Source organism: Bos javanicus, chromosome 6 (assembly GCF_032452875.1).
Source record: "Bos javanicus breed banteng chromosome 6, ARS-OSU_banteng_1.0, whole genome shotgun sequence".
Classification (NCBI taxonomy): domain Eukaryota; kingdom Metazoa; phylum Chordata; class Mammalia; order Artiodactyla; family Bovidae; genus Bos; species Bos javanicus.
Window position 1 is genome coordinate 19,820,012 of NC_083873.1, and position 24,412 is coordinate 19,844,423.

The 24,412-nt window shown below is 37.5% G+C and overlaps 1 protein-coding gene across 2 annotated transcripts; it reads left to right on the forward strand.

The window, feature by feature from the left end:
- The first annotated feature begins 31 nt into the window (after positions 1–31).
- Positions 32–24,412, forward strand: INTS12 (integrator complex subunit 12). Of its 2 annotated transcripts, none has more exons than XM_061419473.1 (7): positions 32–158; positions 7,051–7,215; positions 9,747–9,899; positions 10,937–11,124; positions 12,576–12,735; positions 20,056–20,202; positions 23,725–24,412. In XM_061419473.1, exons 2-7 carry the CDS (start codon positions 7,060–7,062, stop codon positions 24,307–24,309), a joined length of 1,389 nt encoding a protein of 462 aa, XP_061275457.1. In that variant the 5' UTR covers positions 32–158; positions 7,051–7,059; the 3' UTR covers positions 24,310–24,412. The 2 variants fall into 2 exon arrangements, with proteins under 2 accessions (XP_061275457.1, XP_061275458.1); XM_061419474.1 differs by having other exon boundaries at positions 140–225.

Here is a 24,412-nt window from a genome sequence, read left to right on the forward strand (position 1 = left end):
GGCCACGTCACTTCCTACCGTCGCACAGTCAAAACGTTCCCCAGCCGAGCCTCCTGCGGGAACCTTTGTTTTTCCGCTCTCGGAGCGGACTGGTGGTGTTGGCACCGCTTCGCCAGGCCACCGGCAACGGACGGAGCAGCTGGGCGGAGCGGTGAATAGTGAGTAGTGACCTGCTGCCGGCTCTCAGCCGACTCTCAGGGGCTTCAGACCTCCGCGAGGGGCGAGGTGGGAGAGTAGTTCCGTGGGGTCTTAAGAGTTTTCTCGCTCCCTCTCACTTCGCTGTCTACAGGCGGTCGAGTGCCCAGGCTGACCGCTTTCTCCTTACAACGAGGGTCGTGCTTCCTCGGAGAGTAAGCCCCAGGGACTAGGTCCTTGGAACCCTTTCTCGGACCTTCCTTGGCAGGTTTTGGCGACTTCTCTGTACAGCTTCTTCTGTCTGCCTCTCACCTCTCCGGCTCACTTGTCATAGGCCTTGGGTGTGTCACGACTTTGGTCAAAATATTGGCATTCTTGTTCTGCGCCTCTCTGGTCACTGTTTAGATTCTCTGTCACTTGATTGGTTTGGAATCAAGGTCTTTCCGCCTCACCTGTGTTTCCGGACGTGGGCCTAAGATATCAGTATAACCTAGGGCCAAGAACTCGGTGAAGGAATAAAAAGGGTAGCATCTTTGAAGGGATGGGTTACAAGAGCTTGCAAAGATGAAGAGGCAAAGCTATCTAGAGCCGTTCTGTGATGACAACCCTAATATTGCACTTTGTGTGAATAGGGTCAGTTTCCTGCATCTCGTTCACATGAAGACCAACTTTGCACTTCTTTTAAGATCGGCGTGTTAAAAAAAAAAGATCGGCGTGTTGAGTGGGAAATGGAATCTAGAGGAAAGCATATATTAATATATGAATACCCAACTTAGTTTGGAGAAATCACAGAAGCCCTCAAAAGTGACATTTAAACGAAACCTAGTTCAATGACTCAACAAATAATTGTGAGCGTCTGTTAAGTTCCAAGCACTAGGTATATAACAGTGACTAAAACAAGTCCCTGCTTGCATGGAGTTTACAGCCTAGTGAGATTAAAAAATTTAAACCAGACAAAGGATTGGCAAGAGAGTATTGCAGATAGGAACACTGTACAAGTCCCCAGTCTTGAAAGAGGTGTTTTTGTTTTGTACTGCCTTTCCCTTTTTGATGTTTTAGGATTTGGGCCAGGGCGAGGCAGTGGGGATGGCTCTGAGTTTCTTTTTTGTCGCTTTTTGTTAAGGGACTTTGGAAATGTTTAGAACTGTGTAGAAGCAGAGAAAAGATCATTATACTTTGACCTCTAATAATTCTGTGGCCATTATATTGTGGTACTTTGCAAAATAGCAAAATGGTAGGCAACAAAGATAGGAAGGGAGCATAGCAATCAACTCCAGTATTCTTGCTTGGAGAATCCCATGGACAGAGGAGCCTGACAGGCTACAGTCCATAGGTTCACGTAGAGTTGGCCACCACTGAAGCCACCTAGCACACAAACACACACAGGCAAAAAGGATAGCTTCTCCGCTTACAGTACTGAGAGTTTTATAGAGAATATAACAAATGTCCAAAAAAATTAAAAAGTGTGGTTCAAGGTAGAAAACTCCCATACCATGAGAATGCGCTGCTAGATATCCTTGGAGAGCAGGATTCGTAGTCCAGGGAATAGAGCAGAACACTGGCTATGAGTAAAGTCCTTATGAGAAGTAGTATTTGAACCAGGTCTTGATAGAATTTGGAAATATAAAAAAAGGTAAAATGCTTCTCAGACAGACAAATTGAGAAGAAGAGAAGAAGAAGATGGTGCCGGAGAGGGCGATGGCATCCCACTCCAGTACTCTTGCCTGGAAAATCCCATGGACAGAGGAGCCTGGAAGGCTGCAGTCCATGGGGTCCCAAAGAGTCGGACACGACCGAGCGACTTCACTTTCACTTTTCACTTTCATGCATTGGAGAAGGAAATGGCAACCCACTCCAGTGTTCTTGCCTGGAGAATCCCAGGGACGGGGCAGCCTGATGGGCTGCCATCTATGGGGTCGCACAGAGTCGGACACAACTGAAGCGACTTAGCAGCAGCAGCAGCAAGCCCAGCTAATGACTCTGCCCTACTGAAAATCTAGGAATGAAGACTTAAAGTTTTTGTGCCAGTTACTGAATCTTTCTTAATGGTAGGCCAAGAAGTTAGGCTTAAGGCAGTGGGTTGCCTTAATTTTCAAAGAAGAAAGAAAGAAAATGTGTTGCAGGAACATTAATATGGCAACTGTCTTGATGTCAAGGAGAATAACCAGATTATTACTGTAGTACAAAAAGCAAGTGAAAACCTGAATCTGAGTAATAGCCTTGGAAATGAAAAGCAGGAACAGATGTGAGAAATGTTGCAGACTCAGAATTCACAGGAAAGGCCTGCTGATTGTTCAGAATAAGGAATGGGGAAGGACTCAGTGAGCAAAGGTTTAGGCCTCAGACCTGATTAATGGAGAGTGTGTCATTTATTGAAAGTGCAGGACAGGGAAATTTGGGGGGAAGATATTCATAATTTCAAATTCAATCATAGCTGAACTTGAGATACATTAGGGCAACCAGTTAGATATGTCTACTAAGCAGTTGGAAATATGGGGTTTAAGCTTAAGAGAGATGGACTGGGAGTAAACGTATGAAATCATCTGTCTACAGTTGCTAGTTGAAAACCTGATATATAAAGATTACCAAATAGGAAACTGGTAGCAGAACTAAAGAAACTAGACGAGGACACAATTACTTCGGCAATACCAAGATCAATGGAGTTGAAAAGATGACCCACAGAAAGAGGAACCTGAGATAGAAAAGGAAAACCAGAAAAGCTGAGTGTTTCTCATGGAAAAGAAAGGTTTTTGAAAGAGACAGTGAATTCTCTTGGCCAGCATTACTGAGTGATAGATTTACACCACAGTTGCTGACCTCTTTAGGACCATAGAAGAAAAAGAAATTTCTTTCACTATTCAGTAGTCCCTTCTTATCCATGTAGGATATGTTCCAAGATCTCCAGTGGATGCCTGAAACCATAAATAGTACCACACCCTATATATACCATTTTTTTTCCTGCATACATACCTGTGATAAAGTTTTATTAATAAATTAGGCACAGTAAGAGATTAACAACAACTGATAATAAAATAGAATGATTATAACAACATACCATAATAAAAGTTATGTGAACATAGTCTCTCCCTTCAGCTTCTTTAACTCTGCCTGAAATGTGACAGTGGGTTCTTCATTGGCAGACATAGCCTCTCCAGTAATTTATATATTTTTCAGTCTAAACCCAAATCTATGTAACCATCTCTTACTTTCAGTAAATGGCTGGTGTCACTCATTTCAGGGGATCCCTTGCTGAAGTTTTTGTAGATGCTCAATGCTTTCTGGCCCAACGCATTTCTGTCAGTTTGAACACATATTCTGTTCATGTCCACCCACAAATTTAATGGCTTTTCCAATCTAACTAAGCACTTAATGTGCCATGGCTATAACTCTTACAGCTTGAGGTACAATAGCAAAACTAGCTCAAATTTCTTTTTCCTTCTTCACAATTTCACAAATAGAAGACTTGTTCTTACATAGATTTTAGCAACCTCATTATATGAGCATATAACTTTTTTCTTATTAAGTTGAAAACATCCACCTTTTCACTTAGAGGATGCACTTTGCAGCTTCTCTGGCATATCTGAATTGTATGCCTTACTACTCTGGCTCTTTGGGGCCATTAAATAAATAATAATAAGGTAACATGAACACAAGCACTGCAGTACCCTGGCAGCCAGTCTGATAACCTAGCTGGCTAGTGACTAACAGATGGGATTCACTGGACAAAGGGATAATTCACATCCCACATGGGATGGGCCAAGCTGGCGTGTGACTTCATCACGCTATTCAGAGTCCACATACAGAGGATTACTAATGTGTATTTGCCAGTAAGAAAGGAGAAGTAATAGAAACTGGAGAAGGCAATAGAAACTGGAGAGGGAAAGTAAGGTAGAAAGCAAAACAATAAAGGATAAAACATATAACGATGAGTGTTTTATTTTAGGCCCAACTCCTGTTTTTTTCTGTTGGATGGGGAACAGAAGTTGGGTCGAGAAAGTGCTAATAAAGAGGAAGCAGAGGAAACAAAAAAGTGGAGGCCCCTATAAATTCAAAGTACAGGTGGATGGGAGTAAAGAAATTTTTAAAAGAAAGAAAAATTTACTTGGTACCCTGAAGAGGTTCCTGGGTCAAAGCAGTAGAAGAGATTAGTAGAGTGGTGGAAGATTGTAGTTAAAAAGGAGAATTGACTGTAGTCAAAGAGAAGAGTTGTGAGTTCCAGGTTTCAGTAGCTAAAGATGAAGCTCTTTGAGGTTGAAGATCTAAATAAACCTAGCACAGGAATTTGGAGAAGAACACCAGTATAGACGCTAAAATTACCAGAGATAATGGCAAGGGGGAGAGGAAGAAGATGAACCTGGTACAAATGTTCTGTCCATTAGCAACAGTGAACATGCAGGTGTGGTTTCAAGAGACGATGTTGATCAATGATGGTCGGAGTATTCTCCCTCAAACAGCAATACGGAGTAAGGTCTCTGTAGACCTCTGTTTGGTCTTTGAATAGGAACAACTCACTACTTGGGAAGGCTGTAAAACAGGTGAAGTCTGTGTGTATGGGAGGCGGGGAGAGCGGATAGTCAAGGTAAAGCAATAAAAGGAGTGCTTGAGAAAACTATGGAAAAAGCTAGGGGAATATGTTGGTAATAAGTAGGGGCTAGAAGATGCTGGGGAGCTAGCAATGAAATTAACGTGGAGGGGGGAAGGACTGAGCTGAATGAGTGCATGCTTGCGTGCTTCATTGTCTGACTTCGCTGTCCAACTGTTTGCAACCCCACGGACCACATCCTGCTAGGCTCCTCTGTCCGTGCGATTCTCCAGGCAAGAATATTGGAGTGGGTTGCCATGACCTCCCCCATGGTTGATCTTCTCAACCCAGCGATCGAACCCATCACTCTTATGTCTCCTGAATTGGCAGGCAATTTCTTTACCACTGGCGCCACCTGGGAAGCCCTGAGCTAAATAAGTACTGGAGGGATTTTCAAGGGGGAAGTAAGTTTGTACCTTAAAGTAACCATTATGTATATATAATAGGAAAAAGGAAACTGGAAATTGCTAGAAAGGCTAACCCATTGGTCTCCAAACTTTTCTCACCATTTATTCCATGAGTAAAAAAGTAAGTACACTTCTTTATGTATGTATTTAGCTACCAATTATACGGGCTTCCCAAGTGGTGCTGGTAGTCAAGAATTCACCTGCCAGTGGGGGAGATGTAAAAGACGAGGTGCTGGCTCTTGTTACCTAATCTGTAATATAAACCTTTTTCTATCTGTGATTATAGAAATACTTTGCTTCTAATTTTCAACATAGAAGTTTGAAGTAATGGTTTTTCTAGTATATTAAAAGGATTCTTCTAAGTTTCAGTCCTTTCAGCACCTCAAAATACAGACTTCTCTGGATAAGTAAACTACTGTGTTCCTGAGCTATAAAAACTTAAGTCAGTAGAAAGTCTAGGCTGTGTTTCCTTGTACACTCAGGAGGAGTGGCAACTTCACTCCTTTTCATTGTGGACATTTTAATGAGGAACACTTTTCTCCTCATGAATAATTAAAAAAAAATACACCTTTCTGTACCTATCATTATATATGGGTAATGTATGTAATAATACAGTCTTAAGAAGTAACAGAGGTTGCTTCTCAATTTTTATTCAATTATTACCCATACAACTGTTTGAGGTAGATTATTTTTCTTTTAATATTGAGCTTTGGACCCCTGCTCTTGGGTGATTGAGTAGAGCACAGAATTTGACAATAATTTTGTGGCCATCAGAGGGGTATCTTATACCTTCTTTAAAAAAAAAAAAAACCATTCGGAGTGTGTGTATGTGTGTTTCCTATAAAAACTGAAGAAGTATTAGGAGGAAGGTAGATAGGGAAGGAACAAACAAAATCCATTTTCAGGGTGGTCTTTCATATACCAAGATTAAACCTACAGCAAGTTTTAATGGCTTTATAAATCCCTGAAAATGAGAGATTACTGTGGAATTGCTGACAGATCCCTAACTCTAGCAAGTACAAGTGTGTTGCATTATTACAGTATTAACCTCAAGGACAGAAGACAGTTTCAAGCTCTAGAATGTTGATCAAAGGATTGAATACAAAGTATACATTTTTATTTTAATAATTCCTTGCCTGGAGAAGTATTTTAAAAAGTGACACCAAAAATAAAACAACATAATAGCATTGGTATTAACTGAAAAGAAAACTTTTTAATGTTTTAGAATTTCATAAGCCTTTGATGTATATCTTCACTATTTTTTAAGCTCCTTAGGGCACAGAGAATATCATAGGCCATATATATATATATATATCCTTCGGCACCATTTGTCACAGACTTTGCTTTTTAAAAATAGGTTAGTGCATGAGATACCACAAGCTAAATGTGATGCAATAAAATTATCATAAGTGTATTTTCTGAGGCATTCAAGATTGGGGCTGAGGACTAAGGAGGCAAAAAAAGATAACTGAGGTTAAAATTTCAGCACTAACTTTTATAGCTTATTGCTTAATGTATGCTCTAACTGTTGTCTCCCGTGACACCCTTCCCCCAGTCTGTGTGTGGGGGGTGAGGGGTGTATAAATAAGGTTTGAGAGAAGAAATTTTGATATACCGTAAACTTGACCTAAACACATCAAGTTTCTCTGTACTAAATTGTAAGTGTATTATTTGAAAACTATATTAGGAAGAGGCTCTGTGGAGAGCAGGAGCTTATCTGAAAGCTGATAATACTCTTACTTTAGGAGAAGAGAACTAGATAATTCCAAGTAGGGATAAGAAGGAAATGTATCTGTAATAACCTTTTAGACAGTTTGAATTTTGTATCGGGTGCACAGTAATACATTTAAACAGAACAAGACAGATAAATTTCGACAGGTAATTGCCCATTGTCTGTAAATTACCTTCTTTTTTTTTTTCCTTCAGGTGTTTGGGATGGCTGCTGCAGTGAACTTGGAACTTGATCCCATATTTTTGAAAGCATTAGGCTTCTTACATTCAAAGAGTAAAGATTCTGCTGAAAAGCTAAAAACACTACTTGATGAATCTTTGGCTCGGGGCATTGATTCAAGTTACCGTCCATCTCAAAAGGTATATAACTGAATTAGAGGCTTGGAGGGAGTTCTGTAAAGTCTTTAATGTTTAGACCATCTCAAAACAGTCTGCCAGATAATCTTCCCTTGTGGCATGAAGAACTTTACAGTGTTCTTTTCTTTCTCAAGCTTTCAGAGAACTATTCCACTGTATAGAAAAGTTAGCTGAGAGTGGACAATATTTTGTTCTACTATTTTCTGTGTATAGAAACCCACTTATGTATTATAATTTTAATTCTTTATGATTAGGATTTTTTTAATCTGCTGAATGAAACCATAGCTTGTAATTATTCTCTAATGTTTTAGGGGCAAAAAAATAAAAGGGCAGGAATTCTACAATGAAGTGAATTACATATAGATAGGATAATTTAAGGAAAAAGGAGGTATGGATAAACTGTGAGAACTGTGTCACTCCCATTGCAAACAAAGTGGCCAAGCAGCTTTCTGTGAAAAGAATATACATTTTGGAACCAGACAGATCTGTTTTAAATCCCAGCTTACGTCTTACTAGTGTGATGACAGGTAACATATCTTGAACATTTACTGTGTCCTAGGTACTTTTCTCAGTGATATAGGTGTATAATTAATTTTAATTGTGATAATGATCCTTTGAGATAGGTATTATTTATTTTTATTTTACAATAAGGAAACTGAGGTACATAGTAACTTCATTTCACCCAGCATCTGTTTCTCTATTAGTAAAATGAGGATAATGAGAACTACCTTGCAAAGTAATGAACATTAAAAGAAATAAAGAACATTGGTACACTACACCTAGTGTAGTGTCTGCCTGGTATATAATAAGCTCTTAGTGAATGACAGCTCTTACTATATTCTTTATACCTACCTAAGACATTCTTTCAAACCTGTCTAAAACTCTAGCCTTGAAACTTCGAGTCACCCAGGTCTATGAACACCTGGATACCAAACTGATAAGGAGAAGACCAAACTACCTGACTAGCTCAGTCTAATCCAGAATCTCAAACTCAAGACAGGGCCGAGTCCCAGACTCACAGCCCAAGTAAGCAGTGGTGTTTTCCCCCAGACCTTCTTTCAAAATAAGCTCTCGTATTCTCAGACCTTTTTATTGTCCTTTGAATAGTGGAGCCATCCTGACTTCATTTATTTTACCATTCTCATTCTGGAGGTTTGGTGAGCTCAAACCAACCAAATTAATAAAACTCAACAAAATGCACTAACAAATTTGTTCTGCTCCGAGTATTGATATTGTCCAAATAGGAAATTCCTATTATTACTAAAGAAGCAGTATTTTTCTAAAAATTTATTTACTTATTTTACTTTTGGCCACACTGGGTCTTCACTGCTGCACTCAGGCTTTCTCTTAGTGTGGCAGGTAGGGGCTACTCTTCATTGCTGTGCATCAGCTTCTCACTGCAGTATCTTCTCTTGTTGCGGAGCGCAGCCTGTAGGGCGCAGGGCTTCGGTAGGTGCAGCTCACGTGCCCTAGAGTGTGGGCTCAGTAGTTGTGACGCCAGGGCTTAGTTGCTCCATGGCATATGGGATCTTCCAGACCAGGGACTAAACCCATGTACCCTGAATTGGCAGGTGGATTCATAATCACTGGACCACCAGGGAAGCCCCAAGAAGCAGTATTTTGAGATTCTAAAACAGAAGGAAGAGCATTTGTTAAAGTACATGAGAAGTTGATTGCAACTAAACCGTCTCCTGCCCTTACATTTTTAGCCATTAGAGAAATGTAAATTAAATCTACAATGATATGCCGTACATATCTATTAAATGTCTAAAATTAAAAAGATTAGCCATACCAGGTATTGGTGAGGATTTGAAGATAGGATTTGAAGATAGGAACTGGGACTCTCAGGTACTCCTGACAGTTTCTTAAAAAGTTAATCATAAACCTACCATACAATCCAGACATCCTACTCCTAGACATTTATTCTAAAGAAATTAAAGTATGTGTCCATGTAAGGGTTTGTACGTGAATGTTCATAACATCTTTATTTGTAATAGCCCCAAACTGGAAACAACCCAGTAGTCCGGCAGTAGGTAAATGAATAAACAAATCATGGTATATTTGTTCAATGGAGTACTATTCAGCAACAAAAGGAGGGAACTTTTGTTACACTCAGTGACATTCATGAATCTCAGAATAAATATACTGAGTGAAAAAGCCAGAAAAAGTATATCCTGCATGATTCCACTTATGAAAATTTCTAGGAAATGCAACCTATATAGTTACAGAAGATGGATCAGTGGTTTCCTGAGAATGGGTGGCTTAGTTTTCTAGGATGTCTGCCTCTAAGAGTGATTATAGAGGGCAACAAGGAAACTTGGCAAGATGATGAATATGTTCATTATATTAATTGTAGTGATGGCTCACAAATGTGAAACCATATAGTGAAACTTACTGAAGAAAAAGACACAATATGTTGGCACATTTGATGTCTTAATTTTTAACTGATAATTTAGATTTGTGATCTGGTTTTGTTTTTAATAATATACTAGTCTGAATATTTCTTTATAGGTATCTTTTAATTTCATATACAGGATGTGGAGCCACCCAAAATTTCAAGCACAAAAACTGTTTCTGTTAAGCAGGAGCCCAAAACATCATCTAGTCTTCCTTCTGGCAATAATAATGGCAAGGTCCTCACAACTGAGAAGGTAAAAAAGGAAGGTGAAAAGAGACCTGCTGATAAAGTAAGATTTTGCTTTACTCTAGTAAATCAATCAATCAGTTGTTTTTTGCTTACTTTTTGTATATAATAATTGGTAAAAGTATGTAATAATCACTCAGTAAATATATTTTGGTTATTATGGATTTTTTTTAAATTAAAATTTAGAAACATTTTAGAACCATTTATTGAAATCATTGTCAACAAATATTTGAGCCCTAGAAGATATACTAATTTCATGTGTAAACTTTAATCTATAACTCAAATATTTTATATTGAACAGTTGTTGAAAAGAAAAGATGGCAAGGAAAGAATAAAGATGTAAATCACTAGACATGAAATTTGCAGAAAAGCATGTACTTTAACAGGGTTACAGAAAACTCTTGGATTGTCTACTGTGAATGATTTCTGCACATGGTTAATTATTAGGATTTTAGAACTTAGTAAAAAAAACATTTAAAAAAACTTTAGTAATACCTGCCCTCAAGGGGTTGTGTTTCCATACTTTTTCTAAGTACTGGCTCTTTATTACCTATATTATATTGTTCTCTTTATATTTTAAAGAAAGGAGCCAGAATTTGCTTTGAAACAAATATGGCAATGTGTTAAGCCTGAGTTACTAGTGGAAGTTCATTATTCATTTCTTTTCAATATAAAATATTATTAGTTCATAATTTAAAATATTTTAAAATAGCCTTAAAAATATCCTTATTAGTGCTGTGGCTTCTCAATTCAAAGCATCCAGTGGTGGGTAGGAGGGCAGTGTAAGTAAATCCATTGAACTTCCATGATTCTTTAATGAATAAAAGAGTACAAAGAGAGATACAGATGTATGCTGAACTGTTCTGATTTGTTTCTTTTTACCTTGTTGGATTCTTCTAACATACTGAGTACGAATTTCTTATACATCTTCTACGGGTCTTTAGTGGGTGCTTTTGTCCCTAACTATGTGAAAGTGTCTGCGGAGTGGACTTGGTCATTGCACACTGTCTGTCTTGTACATCTCTCAGTGATTTAAAGTTCATTTTAATGTGTTACTTTTTGATTGGGTGCCTTTTATAGATGAAATCAGACATCACTGAAGGAGCTGATGTCCCAAAGAAACCTAGACTGGAGAAACCAGAGACACGGTCCTCTCCCATCACTGTCCAAACCAGCAAGGATTTAGCCATGGCTGACCTTTCCAGCTTTGAGGAGACCAGCGCTGATGATTTTGCCATGGAGATGGGATTGGCCTGTGTTGTTTGTAGGTAAGTTGTACCTTGCCACATAGATTCTTTTGTTTCTTTGTAAAGAACAAACAATTTTAAAAAGAAAAAAAATAGACCAATCGTTGGGTGTTTTTTAAATTCCGTTTACATTATTTGGAGGTGGATAGGAGATAAACTGCCCATGTGGCAATTTAATGTCTAATAAATTTGTCAAAAATTTATATTACTAACAGGTATCTTTATAATCAGTTATGTTATAATAACATTTTCTGCATTCTTGGCTTCTAGAGTAAAAGCACTTATTTCTTTAATTTTTAGTGAGACACTGTTTAGCAGACTAAATTATTTCCACCTTTCTTTTTAAGAAGACTATGTTGCTTTTTTTTTTCCTGAAGTGTTCATAGAATTTATAAAGTAAACGGTTATACCATTTTCTAAAATAGCATTAAATCTTTTCCTAAGGATAAGGAAAATGAAATTAATGGATCATGTAGGTTATTCTGAGAATTGTTGTGAAACATGGATGCATAATTATAAAAATAGATAATTCTGCTTAGTAGAAGATTCATCTTAAAAATAAGAATAATTAGATTTTAAATTCCTTGATACCAGGGTCTCCGTCTTTAGTTGTTAATAACTTTCATTGCCTGGCACAGTAGAAGAGATTGTCACCTTTCCTGCTATTCACTTCATGAAAATATTAAATTCTGGTGCATGGGACTGAACACATAGCTCTAAAATTTTGTGAACATTATACAGCATCAGTTAATGTACTTCTTAATAGGATTATTTTGTTAGAGCTTCATTGCTTTAACATATATTTGTTTATTTCAACCTTTATCTACTGTAAGGGTTGCCATTTTCATGTAAAGAAATAAATGGTAAAGTAATAAGGGGGAAAGAACTAGTAATTGTAATCCTCCATAAGAGGATTTGTTATGATGGTCTGAGGCTGTTGCTGTTGCAATTTTTACCTTTTTGATACACTTATTAATACATTCTATTTTGTTAATTAAGACATTTATTTATGGAGCACCCCTTGTCTGTGTAGTAATGTGCTAGGCACTGTAGATAATTAGGTTCATTTTCTACCTTTAGGCCACTCGTGTATTAATGAAGAAAATAGAACAATATGTAGGCAACAAATATAAAGGAATTTAATAGAGGTACAAAGAAGATGTTATGAGACTGTTGGAGGATGAGCCAAGGTCTACTGCCTTCTGGGAAAAGGAAAAAAATTACAATGGAAAATGCTAAGAAGAAGAATATAGCCAAGTTTAGTCTAAGTCGCCTTATATATTTCTTACTGGTTAAACATAACCTTTAAAAGAAATGAATTGTTTGTGCAGGCTACACGTTGGGATTTGTTATTTTGCTGTTTGGCTTCTCTGATATATCTTTAAGATATCAAACTTCACCAGAAGAACCCTAGAGTGGCTTTAAATTGTTGCATTCAAATAAGTGTCATATCTAATGATATATTTTCATAGGCAAATGACAGTGGCATCCGGTAACCAATTAGTAGAATGTCAGGAATGCCATAATCTCTACCACCAAGATTGCCATAAGCCCCAGGTGACAGACAAGGAAGTGACTGACCCTCGCCTTGTGTGGTATTGTGCCCGATGTACCAGACAAATGAAAAGAATGGTAGGAATTACTTTTCTCTATTTTAAACAATCTCTGTCCTTTTCTTTGTTAATATGTGGTTGTTAAGATAAAAATCTGAACATTTATGCTATTGAAAAAAATCTTATAACCTGATTATTTTAATGCTTGTTTATATAGTATAAATGTGTGGTTTATGTGTCTGTGCCTAAGTGGACCAGACCATATATATGTATTTTTCTCTGCTCAGCTTTTAGCTTGTTCTAGTATAAATGAACAGAATTGGAGACCCACAAATTGGGACTGTTTCCTACTGGTGTGTCAGTGTATTTGTGCACATTTAAAGTACTACAAAGCACTATGGGGAGTCGTGAGATACGAAGCCCTAGTCTTTGATGAGTCTGTTAAGGAAATATTGAAAATGTCTATTCCTGAGTGAGTGCAAAAAACCAAACTTACATGCTGTGTGCAGAGCCATCTCTGTCTTTCCTTCTGTGTTTCTCTCTTTATGCCTTGTCTTTCCTTCTCATTGTCTTCAAGTCACCATTTAGCCTATTTTCTCAAGTACTTTCTCAGTTTACTGCTCACAAACATAACTGCCTTTAATATCATACTGAAACATTTTCATTTGTTATATTGGATTTGTTTTCTAACTTTTATTCATTTAAAAGTAGATGGATGAACGTTATCATTTTCCTTTTAAAGAAATCAAGTTGTTATTTACTTCAGTGTCTTGTTTACTTCCCCCATCCACGTTCCCCTACCTTTGATTAGGGACTCTTTTTTTTTTTTAATTTATTTTTTACTGATCAGATCAAATCAGTCGCTCAGTTGTGTCCAACTCTTTGCGACCCCATTAATCGCAGCACGCCAGGCCTCCCTGTCCATCACCAACTCCCGGAGTTCACTCAGACTCACGTCCATGGAGTCAGTGATGCCATCCAGCCATCTCATCCTCTGTCGTCCCCTTTTCCTCCTGCCCCCAATCCCTCCCAGCATCAGAGTCTTTTCCAATGAGTCAACTCTTCGCATGAGGTGGCCAAAGTACTGGAGTTTCAGCTTTAGCATCATTCCTTCCAAAGAAATCCCAGGGCTGATCTCCTTCAGAATGGACTGGTTGGATCTCCTTGCAGTCCAAGGGACTCTCAAGGATCTTCTCCAACACCACAGTTCAAAAGCATCAATTCTTCGGCACTCAGCCTTCTTCACAGTCCAACTCTCACATCCATACATGACCACAGGAAAAACCATAGCCTTGACTAGACGGACCTTTTTTGGCAAAGTAATGTCTCTGCTTTTGAATATGCTATCTAGGTTGGTCATAACTTTCCTTCCAAGGAGTAAGCATCTTTTAATTTCATGGCTACAGTCACCATCTGTAGTGATTTTGGAGCCCAGAAAAATAAAGTCTGACACCGTTTCCACTGTTTCCCCATCTATTTCCCATGAAGTGGTGGGACTGGATGCCATGATCTTCGTTTTCTGAATGTTGAGCTTTAAGCCAACTTTTTCACTCTCCACTTTCACTTTCATCAAGAGGCTTTTTAGTTCCTCTTTACTTTCTGCCATAAGGGTGGTGTCATCTGCATATCTGACGTTATTGATATTTCTCCTGGCAATCTTGATTCCAGTTTGTATTTCTTCCAGTCCAGTGTTTCTCATGATGTACTCTGCATATAAGTTAAATAAACAGGGTGACAATATACAGCCTTGACGAACTCCTTTTCCTATTTGGAACCATTCTGTTGTTCCATGTCCAGTTCTAACTGTTGCTTCCTGACCTGCATACAAATTTCTCAAGAGGCAGATCAGGTGGTCTGGTATTCCCATCTCTTTCACAATTTTCCACAGTTTATTGTGATCCACACAGTCAAAGGCTTTGGCATAGTCAATAAAGCAGAAATAGATGTTTTTCTGGAACTCTCTTGCTTTTTCTATGATCCAACGGATGTTGGCAATTTGGTCTCTGGTTCCTCTGCCTTTTCTAAAACCAGCTTGAACATCAGGAAGTTCACGGTTCACATATTGCTGAAGCCTGGCTTGGAGAATTTTGAGCATTACTTTACTAGCGTGTGAGATGAGTGCAATTGTGCGGTAGTTTGAGCATTCTTTGGCATTGCCTTTCTTTGGGATTAGAATGAAAACTGACCTTTTCCAGTCCTGTGGCCACTGCTGAGTTTTCCAAATTTGCTGGCATATTGAGTGCAGCACTTTCACAGCATCATCTTTCAGGATTTGGAATAGCTCAACTGGAATTCCATCACCTCCACTAACTTTGTTCATAGTGATGCTTTCTAAGGCTCACTTGACTTCACATTCCAGGATATCTGACTCTAAGTCAGTGATCACACCATCGTGATTATCTGGGTCGTGAAGATCTTTTTTTACAGTTCTTCTGTGTATTCTTGCCGTCTCTTCTTGATACCTTCTGCTTCTGTTAGGTCCATACCACTTCTTTTCTTTATCGAGCTCATCTTTGCATGAAATGTTCCTTTGGTGTCTCTGATTTTCTTTAAGAGATCCCTAGTTTCCCATTCTGTTGTTTTCCTCTATTTCTTTGCATTGATCGCTGAAGAAGGCTTTCTTATCTCTTCTTGCTATTCTTTGGAACTCTGCATTCAGATGTTTATCTTTCCTTTTCTCCTTTGCTTTTCACTTCTCTTTTTTTCACAGCTATTTGTAAGGCCTCCCCAGACAGCCATTTTGCTTTTTTGCATTTCTTTTCTATGGGAATGGTCTTGATCCCTGTCTCCTGTACAGTGTCACCAACCTCATTCCATAGCTCATCAGGCACTCTATCTATCAGATCTAGGCCCTTAAATCTATGGATTATACACTTCCACTGTATAATCATAAGGGATTTGATTTAGGTCATACCTGAATGGTCTAGTGGTTTTCCCTACTTTCTTCAATTTAAGTCTGAATTTGGCAATAAGGAGTTCATGGTCTGAGCCACAGTCAGCTCCTGGTCTTGTTTTTGCTGACTGTATAGAGCTTCTCCATCTTTGGCTGCAAAGAATATAATCAATCTGATTTCGGTGTTATGACCAGTGCATTTTATTTGCAAAACTCTATTAGTCTTTGCCCTGCTTCATTCCGTATTCGAAGGCCAAATTTGCCTGTTACTCCAGGTGTTTCTTGACTTCCTACTTTTGCATTCCAGTCCCCTATAATGAAAAGGACATCTTTTTCGGGTGTTAGTTCTAAAAGGTCTTGTAGGTCTTCATAGAACCATTCAACTTCAGCTTCTTCAGCGTTACTGGTTGGGGCATAGACTTGGATTACTGTGATATTGAATGGTTTGCCTTGGAAACGAACAGAGATCATTCTGTCGTTTTTGAGATTGCATCCAAGTACTGCATTTCAGACTCTTGTTGACCATGATGGCTACTCCATTTTTTACTGAAGTACAGTTGATTTATTATGTTGGTTTCTGATGTACAGCAAAGTGATCCTGTATATTGAATATAGTCCCCTGTGCTATACAGTAGGGCCTTGTTGTTTATCCATCCTATACATAATAATTTTTGTCTGCTGATTTCGACTTTCCAGTCCATCCTTACCTCACGCTCCCACCCCTTTGGCAATCACAAGTCTATTCTCTATGAGTCTGTTTCTGTTTTATGAATAAGTTCATTTGTGTCATATTTTAGATCCCATGTAGAAGTGATTATCATACGACATTTGTCTTTCTGTGTCTGACTTGCTTCTCCTATATGATAATCTCTAGGTCCATCCACACTGCTGCAAATGGCATTCCTTTGTTCTTTTTTATGGCTGACTAATAGTCCGTTGTATATGTCTATACTATATCTTTGGGACTTCCTGGTAGCTACCATGGAAGGGAACTGCTACCCACTCAAGTATTCTGGCATGGAGAATTCCATGGGCTGATCCACTCCTTTGCTGATGGACATGTAGGTTGGTTCCCTGTCTTGGTTATTGTAAATGGTGCTGCTGTGAATATAGGAGTGCCTATATTTTTTTGAATTATAGCTTTCTCCAGAAGATTAAGGACTTTTTATAGAAGAGTTCTCATATTGTTAACCAAGTCAATTTCTACATAAATTTTTGTGACCAAATATATCTTTTTAAAGTCAGAAGTACTTAGTTAAATAAAAAGAAACTTTAATCACTAAATCAGAAATAGGTTATGTTTTTATTCCTATGAAAAGTAATAAAATTTCAGTAGTATTTATACTTTGTTTGTAACAAGAAAGTTCTGTGACATGGTACAGTATTTTTTCTGCTCTGTCTGATTTTTATTTAGTTTATTACTTAAACTACCCTCCAGGACTTCAACCCAAGTAATTACGGGTGAGCAGAATAGTACGTTCCAGCACTTTGGCACAAGTAGTCACTAAGTATTGCTAGTCAAAATAAATAACTTGTGATAGTGATCTTTCTTTAACATAGCTTCAAGGTTTATTATTATTTTATTATAAGTCTCTCAATAAAGTAAGTGCTGTTCTCTCCTACGTTTTTCTCCCTTATATTTTGTGAGTTAACTCATACCAAATCTATATTTATAGTTCTTACCCTCTTTCTGAAGTGAATTTTGGCAGATGACCAGATATCCTACAGTTACTTCAAGTGCAATATTTTTTAAATTAAAATTGTTTTCTTCTCCACTCAGTTTTTCCTCATTTGCCTGAACTGATAATATTATCCTTGATGCCTCTCTTAAATCCACATCCCTTTGTTTACCAAACTTGTTAATTCTACCCCATATGTATTTCACAGATCTGCTCATTTCACTTTTATTACCCTGTTCCACAAATTGCTCATTTCTTGCTGTTGTGTTAGCTCCTTGATTCGCTTTAGTCCACTTTATACACTACAAATAGAATATTCTTCTACAATAATTACCTAACTTTATCTGTTTAAGTGTGCCCAGTGGCTCTCAGTTACCTATATAATGAAGTTATCCTTGTTAGGGTGGATTATGGACCTTCTCTTTTTGACCCAGTTCTACCTTTGTATCCTTCTCTTCCCACCACTTCACCATATATACCACATACTGTGGCCACATAAAACCAAATGGTTCATTTCCTGAGTATGTGGTGAACTTTCATGTTCCCATATGTCCTGTTTCTCAGCTTCTCCTCATCCTGATACATTTTATTCTTTATCAACTTTGCAAATTAAATGCCTAATTAATTTGTATTAAGAGCAAGTCTCATTCACTGACAGAGCACCAGAGCAGAGCTCAGGACTGGACACATCCCACATTCTGTTGTTTCATTTTAAGATACATAAAAATAGAGGAAATACAGATTTGGGCCAGAAATCAGCAGTCAAGAAGTTCAGTCTGTATGTCCAAGAGTCAAGTGCTGAATGACCAATGTCAGAGCATGATTAAATACACCAAGAGTGGACCTGGGGAAATACCAACTGCGTGATCTGAAGTGAACCTGAAGATCGGGATCCAGGAAACACAAGCTTTAGTGAGAGAAACGGGTTTGGAAATGGAAGGGATGCTAAACTGAATTGCTTTCAGTGAGGTTCTCATATGTGCATTGGTTATTGCTCCAAGGTATCTCAAAGATACCTTAAAAAGCATCTTGTATCCTCTTTCCCCTTGCACTAATTTATTCAACTATGGCAGGTTCTACAGTACAGAAAGATGGGAAGACAGAGATAAGAATGGTGTGATAGTGGGTGGCAGGGTCCAGAGTTATTCTTTAGTTCTGCAATTTTCTTTCTACCAGGCAATGGGATTTGCCCCAGCACTCATGACTAATTGCAGTGGTTCTCAGTCTAAGGTGGCAACACACTCCTACTCAGCAGTAACAGAAGTACGTGGTATTTTTGATTGTTACTGTACTGGCCATATTGCCTTGAGTGGTGAATTTCATACATTCTACACTATGTGAGTCAGTCTCCCAATAAAAAAATTAGAGTGCCTTTGTTGAGCAATACTGAATCAGTGATAATATCCTAGTTCCCTAAACTAGTATACCAGCAAAGAGCAGAGGGTTTTGGGTATCTCTTAGGTTCTAAGATGGGTAGGTGAAATAGCCAGGAAGCAGAAGAAGATCCAAACATGATCTCCTAGGCAGAGGTTCTTTCTGAGCTTCATAGTAATGAATCTTCATCTACTAAACCATACAAGTTAGGTCGGTCTTCAGAGTCTAACCTCATCTACTGATGTGGGTGGGGGAAAGTGTAAGATTAGAATACCATGTACTCCTGATACTCTGAAGGCTACATTTTCATAACATGGTTTGCAGTACAAGGTATGATAATCTTTCTTGGTAGTAGATATTTTACCATAGATATCTTCCAGCATTCTTTATAATATTCTTGATCTAAGTGTTGCTTTATAACTGATGTCTGAAAGTAGGTATACTTTCATGTGGAAAATATGTAATATAAAAAATGGGATGAACTGAGACTTAAGGGTGAAAATATATTATATGGCAAATCATAGCACAAGAAAGTCTAAACAAAGATAAAACATTCAAATTTCCAGAAATGGGAGCACATCATTAATAAAGTTTTTGGTATAGTCTTGCGTGACGTTATTAGGATTGTCAAAAACAGTGGAATGGCTGGGAGCACCATTACTCACCTAATAGAGAAGTGTTCTTCTGGAATCAGTAAGAAAAGTTTGTTTTCTTACCATTTGTAAATAATGATGATGAATGAATAGTAACTGTTATTATCTGCACTTAACATGTACCAGACACTGTGTAAACTCTTACATAATCACTGCATTCTCATAACCCTCCTTTAGAACAGAAGATTTTATCCACATTTTGCAGATGAAAAATGAGACTTCTGGAAATTTACATATTTTACCTGAGGTAACATAGATAGGGAAGTAGTTGAGCTGGGCTTTAATTTTAGTTCTGTTTGATTCCAAAAGCTGTCCTCTCGAACACTACACTATTCCGTTTGTATAGTTAATATTATCTAGCTGGAAAACACTAAAGAATAAACTAAAAAATGATTCATGTACAAGAGAATTTAGTAAAGTACCTAATATAAAGGAAAAAGATCATTGTTGGTCAAAATAAAACTGAAAATGTTTATATGGTTTTTTTCGTTTTCTTTTTAATGATTTTGGACTGTTTTGTTAAAATATTTAATTAACTCCAGTCTGCATAATTTTTAAAACCTCATGTTATCTTTACAGTTTAGAAACTAATAAAATCTATAAAGTCATTAATTGATATGATGAAAATAATTTGTCCAAGAGTTTATATTTTCCATGTCATCACAATGTTGTATTTTTTTAATGTTAAATGTTTATCTATATTACAGTTCATTGAGGAGTCCTGTGGTAGATTTTGTTGTCTTTTTGTACATTTAACTAAGACTTTGTAGCTAATTTAATTTTAACACTGATTTTTGCAGGCTCAGAAAACTCAGAAACCACCACAGAAACCAGCCCCCACAGTTGTTTCTGTAGCTCCAGCTGTTAAAGATCCATTGGTTAAGAAACCAGAAACTAAACTCAAACCAGAGACAACTTTTCTAGCATTTAAGAGATCAGAAGTCAAGGTATAGTACATTCTATTTTTATCTAAGATTGGATTTAAATTTAGTTGACTTAGTTACTTGAAAACATTAATCAGGAACTTTGTAGACTAAATGGCCATATGTTGGAAATTAAGACTGTATTACTATTAACGTTGGCTTCCCTGGTGGCTCAGTGGTAAAAAATCCGCCTGCCAATGAAGAGACAAGGGTTCCGTCCCTGGGTCCAGAAGATCCCCTGAAGAAGGAAATGGCAACCCATTCCAGTATTCTTACCTGGGAAATCCCATGGACAGAGGAGCCTTGTGGGCTGTGGCCATAGGGTTGCAAAAGAGTTGGACATGACTTAGTGACTAAACAACAGCAAACTGTCAACATTAAGTAGAAAGAGAACATTTATGTAATTATCTTGAACTCTGCTGTTTCTTTTTTTATCGTGGTTAGGAACTATCTGTGAGCATTCTAAGATAACATTCGTTATCATTCCTGTGTAGTCAGCCAATATTCTGCTCTCAGGAATTTGGTTTCAATTCCAAATGCCTTTGTCCTCAGTAGCAGTAGTTTTGCTCCTCACATCATTTGTGAGCTTTCTTCGCCCTACTTATTGGCTATTTGAAGTTTTCTTGCTTTCTCTTATTTCTTTCTATTATTATGAATTTTCCCATGAAGTGGCTCTTTCTCATTCCTTGACATCATGCTACATTATTATTATTATCCTGGCATTTTGATATCATAGGATAAAATATTTTTCTAATCTAATTTTATAACAAAAGGAATGCTTTTATTGAGTTACACATTCTAATTTTAAGCAGAATATTAAAGATGGAAGAAAAAATGTTAGCTCCAGATTCTCAAAGGTTACTCCCAGAAAATTCTAAAGATATTGCCTTGTCCAATTGGCTATAGGTAGTGAAAATCAAGAATATAAATATAAAGTACTCTTGAGAAAGGTACTGATAATTTTATTTGCAGAGCATTTTTAATTTAATTTAGCTGGTGGCTTAGAGGGTAAAGCGTCTGCCTGCAATGCAGGAGACCTGGGTTCAGTCCCTAGGTAGGGAAGATCCCTGGAGAAGGAAATGGCAACCCACTCCAGTACTCTTGCCTAGAAACTTCCATGGATGGAGAAGCCTGGTAGGTTACAGTCCGTGGGGTTGCAAAGAGTCGGACACGACTGAGCAACTTTACCACCACCAAGGAAGAGTTGATATCCAAGGGATAGCCCTTATTGGTTTATCACATAGAGACTTGGTGAGCTAGAGTAGAAGTAAGAATAATTTATTGAAAATAATTAGAGTTGCTATATTCCTTGTGGCTCAGCTGGTAAAGAATCTGCCTGCAATGTGGGAGACCTGGGTTCAATCCCTGGGTTGGGAAGATCCCCTGGAGAAGGGAAAGGCTACCCACTCCAGTATTCTGGCCCAGAGAATTCCATGGACTCTATAGTCCATGGGGTTGCAAAGAGTCAGACACGACTGAGCAACTTTCATTTCATTTCATACTTAAATTACTTTCAGATAGATTTTTATACTAACCTATTACTGCTGCTGCTAAGCCGCTTCAGTCGTGTCCGACTCTGTGCGACCCCATAGACGGCAGCCTACCAGGCTCCCCCGTCCCTGGGATTCTCCAGGCAAGGACACTGGAGTGGGTTACCATTTCCTTCTCCAATGCATGAAAGTGAAAAGTGAAAGTGAAGTCACTCAGTCATGTCCAACTCTTTGCGACCCCATGGACTGCAGCCTACCAGGCTCCTCGGTCCATGGGATTTTCCAGGCAGGAGTACTGGAGTGGGGTGCCATCTCCTTCTCCAACCTATTACTACCAAGGCTTATTTTTAGGAAACTCAATATGAAATTATTTTGCAGCAAATAAATTAAGGCCTTGGCTGTCATGTTTGTTCTGATTAAGAGGTTTTGATATTTTTCTGATAAAATAGAATAAATGTTTACTATGAAATTTAATAAATTGAAAAGCAATACCAGTAACACCAAACCATTAAAATAAAATGTCATATACACAGAACTTGCTTTGTACTTCATAAGTTGTGGTCTTTTTGATTACTTCAGATGGGTTTTCTTTTGTAAAGTTTATTGAAAGATCATTTAGTCAAATGGCAGGCAGTTTTATATTTATTAGAAAGAAAAGGAAAAAATAACATCTTTTATAATTGAAAATTAAGTTTACTACGCCTGTGTCCTTTGCTACCTTGGCTAACTTTTTCTCATTAAATATATGCATTTCTCTAGGAATTTGCAATTTATGTAAAGTTTATCTTCTTTGCATAACCTTATGAGATAGTCATTATATGATGTAACTAAAAAAATCCTATCATTTTTCACAGTATGTGAACAATAATCTGGACCTTCCTCTTCTAAAGACCTCAGAGCCCTCTATTTTCAGTATTTTTCTCATTGGTTTATAATGTTTAATGCAGACAACACTGAAGACTACTTTGTTAGAACTAAAAGCATTTTTATCAACTCATTCGGAATTCAGTTCTAAAATATAATTGGGTGTATGTTAAGCATGATAATTAGCATATTAAGTCAGATACTATTTGTAAGATTTTTATCTTTTACATATTTAACACTTTTGTGACCCATGAAAATAAGATAGAAAAATTCAATTCACAATCAATTTGAACAAAGTGCATTTTCCCCTAAATGTTAATATGAAAAAAAATTGTTTTTGTATGAAGAAGAACAGTATTTATATAGTGACATTGGTATTCTATTAGCTTTTGACTGTCCAAGGAAGTTAATTAGAGAAATTTAATATGTGTTACACCTTTAAGGAATAAATCTGGGAGTGAGTCAGGCATACCCAAAATGTCACTATGCAGCTTATTGAGGCAGTTTATAAAAAATCCTTTATATTGAAACAGGGATCTCTTTGTGATAGTTTCAGTGGAAACATGGATAAATTGGAAAAATAAAGTTATGAAACGTTTTTAGTATTATCACCAGTTGTATAATTTCATGTAGTTAATGCAGTATACCTGTATATATGCAAGTATTTGCTCAAAATTTAGGGGGAATTTTTTTTTAATAGGTTCAAAATCTCATCTCAGACATCTACTGAGTATCCTGGGCATAAGCATTTTTGTCCATTAAGAGTGGATTCTGTTTTTTGAATTGATCCACAAGTCATCTGGAGCAAGGTCTAAAGAATTAGATGTTTTACTAAGCTAAATAATAACCTTTTTACATGAAAAACAACTTAAAGCATTAAATCTGATTTTCTGATGTGGCTTGTGACTGAATCTAGAAGCAGTCCTCAAAAAGGAAATTTTTTTCTGAAATGATTAGAATAAGAATATGACATAGCATAATTCCTGCTTTGGAAATGGTAGCACCGTTAGCTATGGATAGGTTTTCTTCTATGTGTTTTGTCATATCAGTTTATCAGAACTTAATTTTGATGATTTAAATTTCCAAGATCACTATTTTTGTATAAAAAGTCTTAACCATTAATCTTCTTATGTATTTAAGAATATTAGGTATTAATTATACTTGCCTCTAATATTTATCTTATATTTTTTAGGCATCCACAGTCGTTTCAGGAAATTCTTCTAGCACCAATGTTTCCTCTTCAGCAACTAGTGGCCTGATTGGATGGGCAGCTTTTGCAGCCAAAACTACTTCTGCTGGTCCATCAACAGCAAAATTGAGTTCAGCAGCCCAAAACAATAGCGGGAAACCTGCTACCTCTTCTGCTAACCAGAAGCCCGTGGGTTTGACTGGTCTGGCAACAACATCCAAAGGGGGAATAGGTTCCAAAATAGGTTCCAGTAACAGCACTTCCCCCACTGTACCGTTGAAACCACCTCCACCTCTCACTCTAGGCAAAACTGGCCTTAGTCGCTCAGTTAGTTGTGACAATGTTAGCAAAGTAGGTCTTCCCAGTCCAAGTAGTTTGGTTCCAGGAAGCAGCAGCCAACTCAGTGGGAATGGAAATAGTGGGACATCAGGGCCTAGTGGAAGTACCACTAACAAAACCGCTTCCGAACCGAGCACCTCTCCGTCGGCATCCCTTAAAGGTCCAACTTCACAAGAATCACAACTCAATGCCATGAAGCGATTACAGATGGTCAAGAAGAAGGCTGCCCAAAAGAAACTCAAGAAGTAATGTGGCCAAGTAGGTTTTTATATCATATTATCCTAAAGATTAAAATCTTATTAAGATATAAATTGTAATATACTATAATTTAATAAAAATCTTCATAATGAAA

Excerpts from the sequence above, each read along its gene's own strand:
- INTS12 (XM_061419473.1), top strand. The coding sequence starts at position 7,060 with ATGGCTGCTGCAGTGAACTTGGAACTTGATCCCATATTTTTGAAAGCA. Across the intron at positions 12,736-20,055 it reads CCAGACAAATGAAAAGAATG|GCTCAGAAAACTCAGAAACC; the intron begins GTAGGAATTACT and ends TGATTTTTGCAG. Across the intron at positions 20,203-23,724 it reads TTAAGAGATCAGAAGTCAAG|GCATCCACAGTCGTTTCAGG; the intron begins GTATAGTACATT and ends TATATTTTTTAG.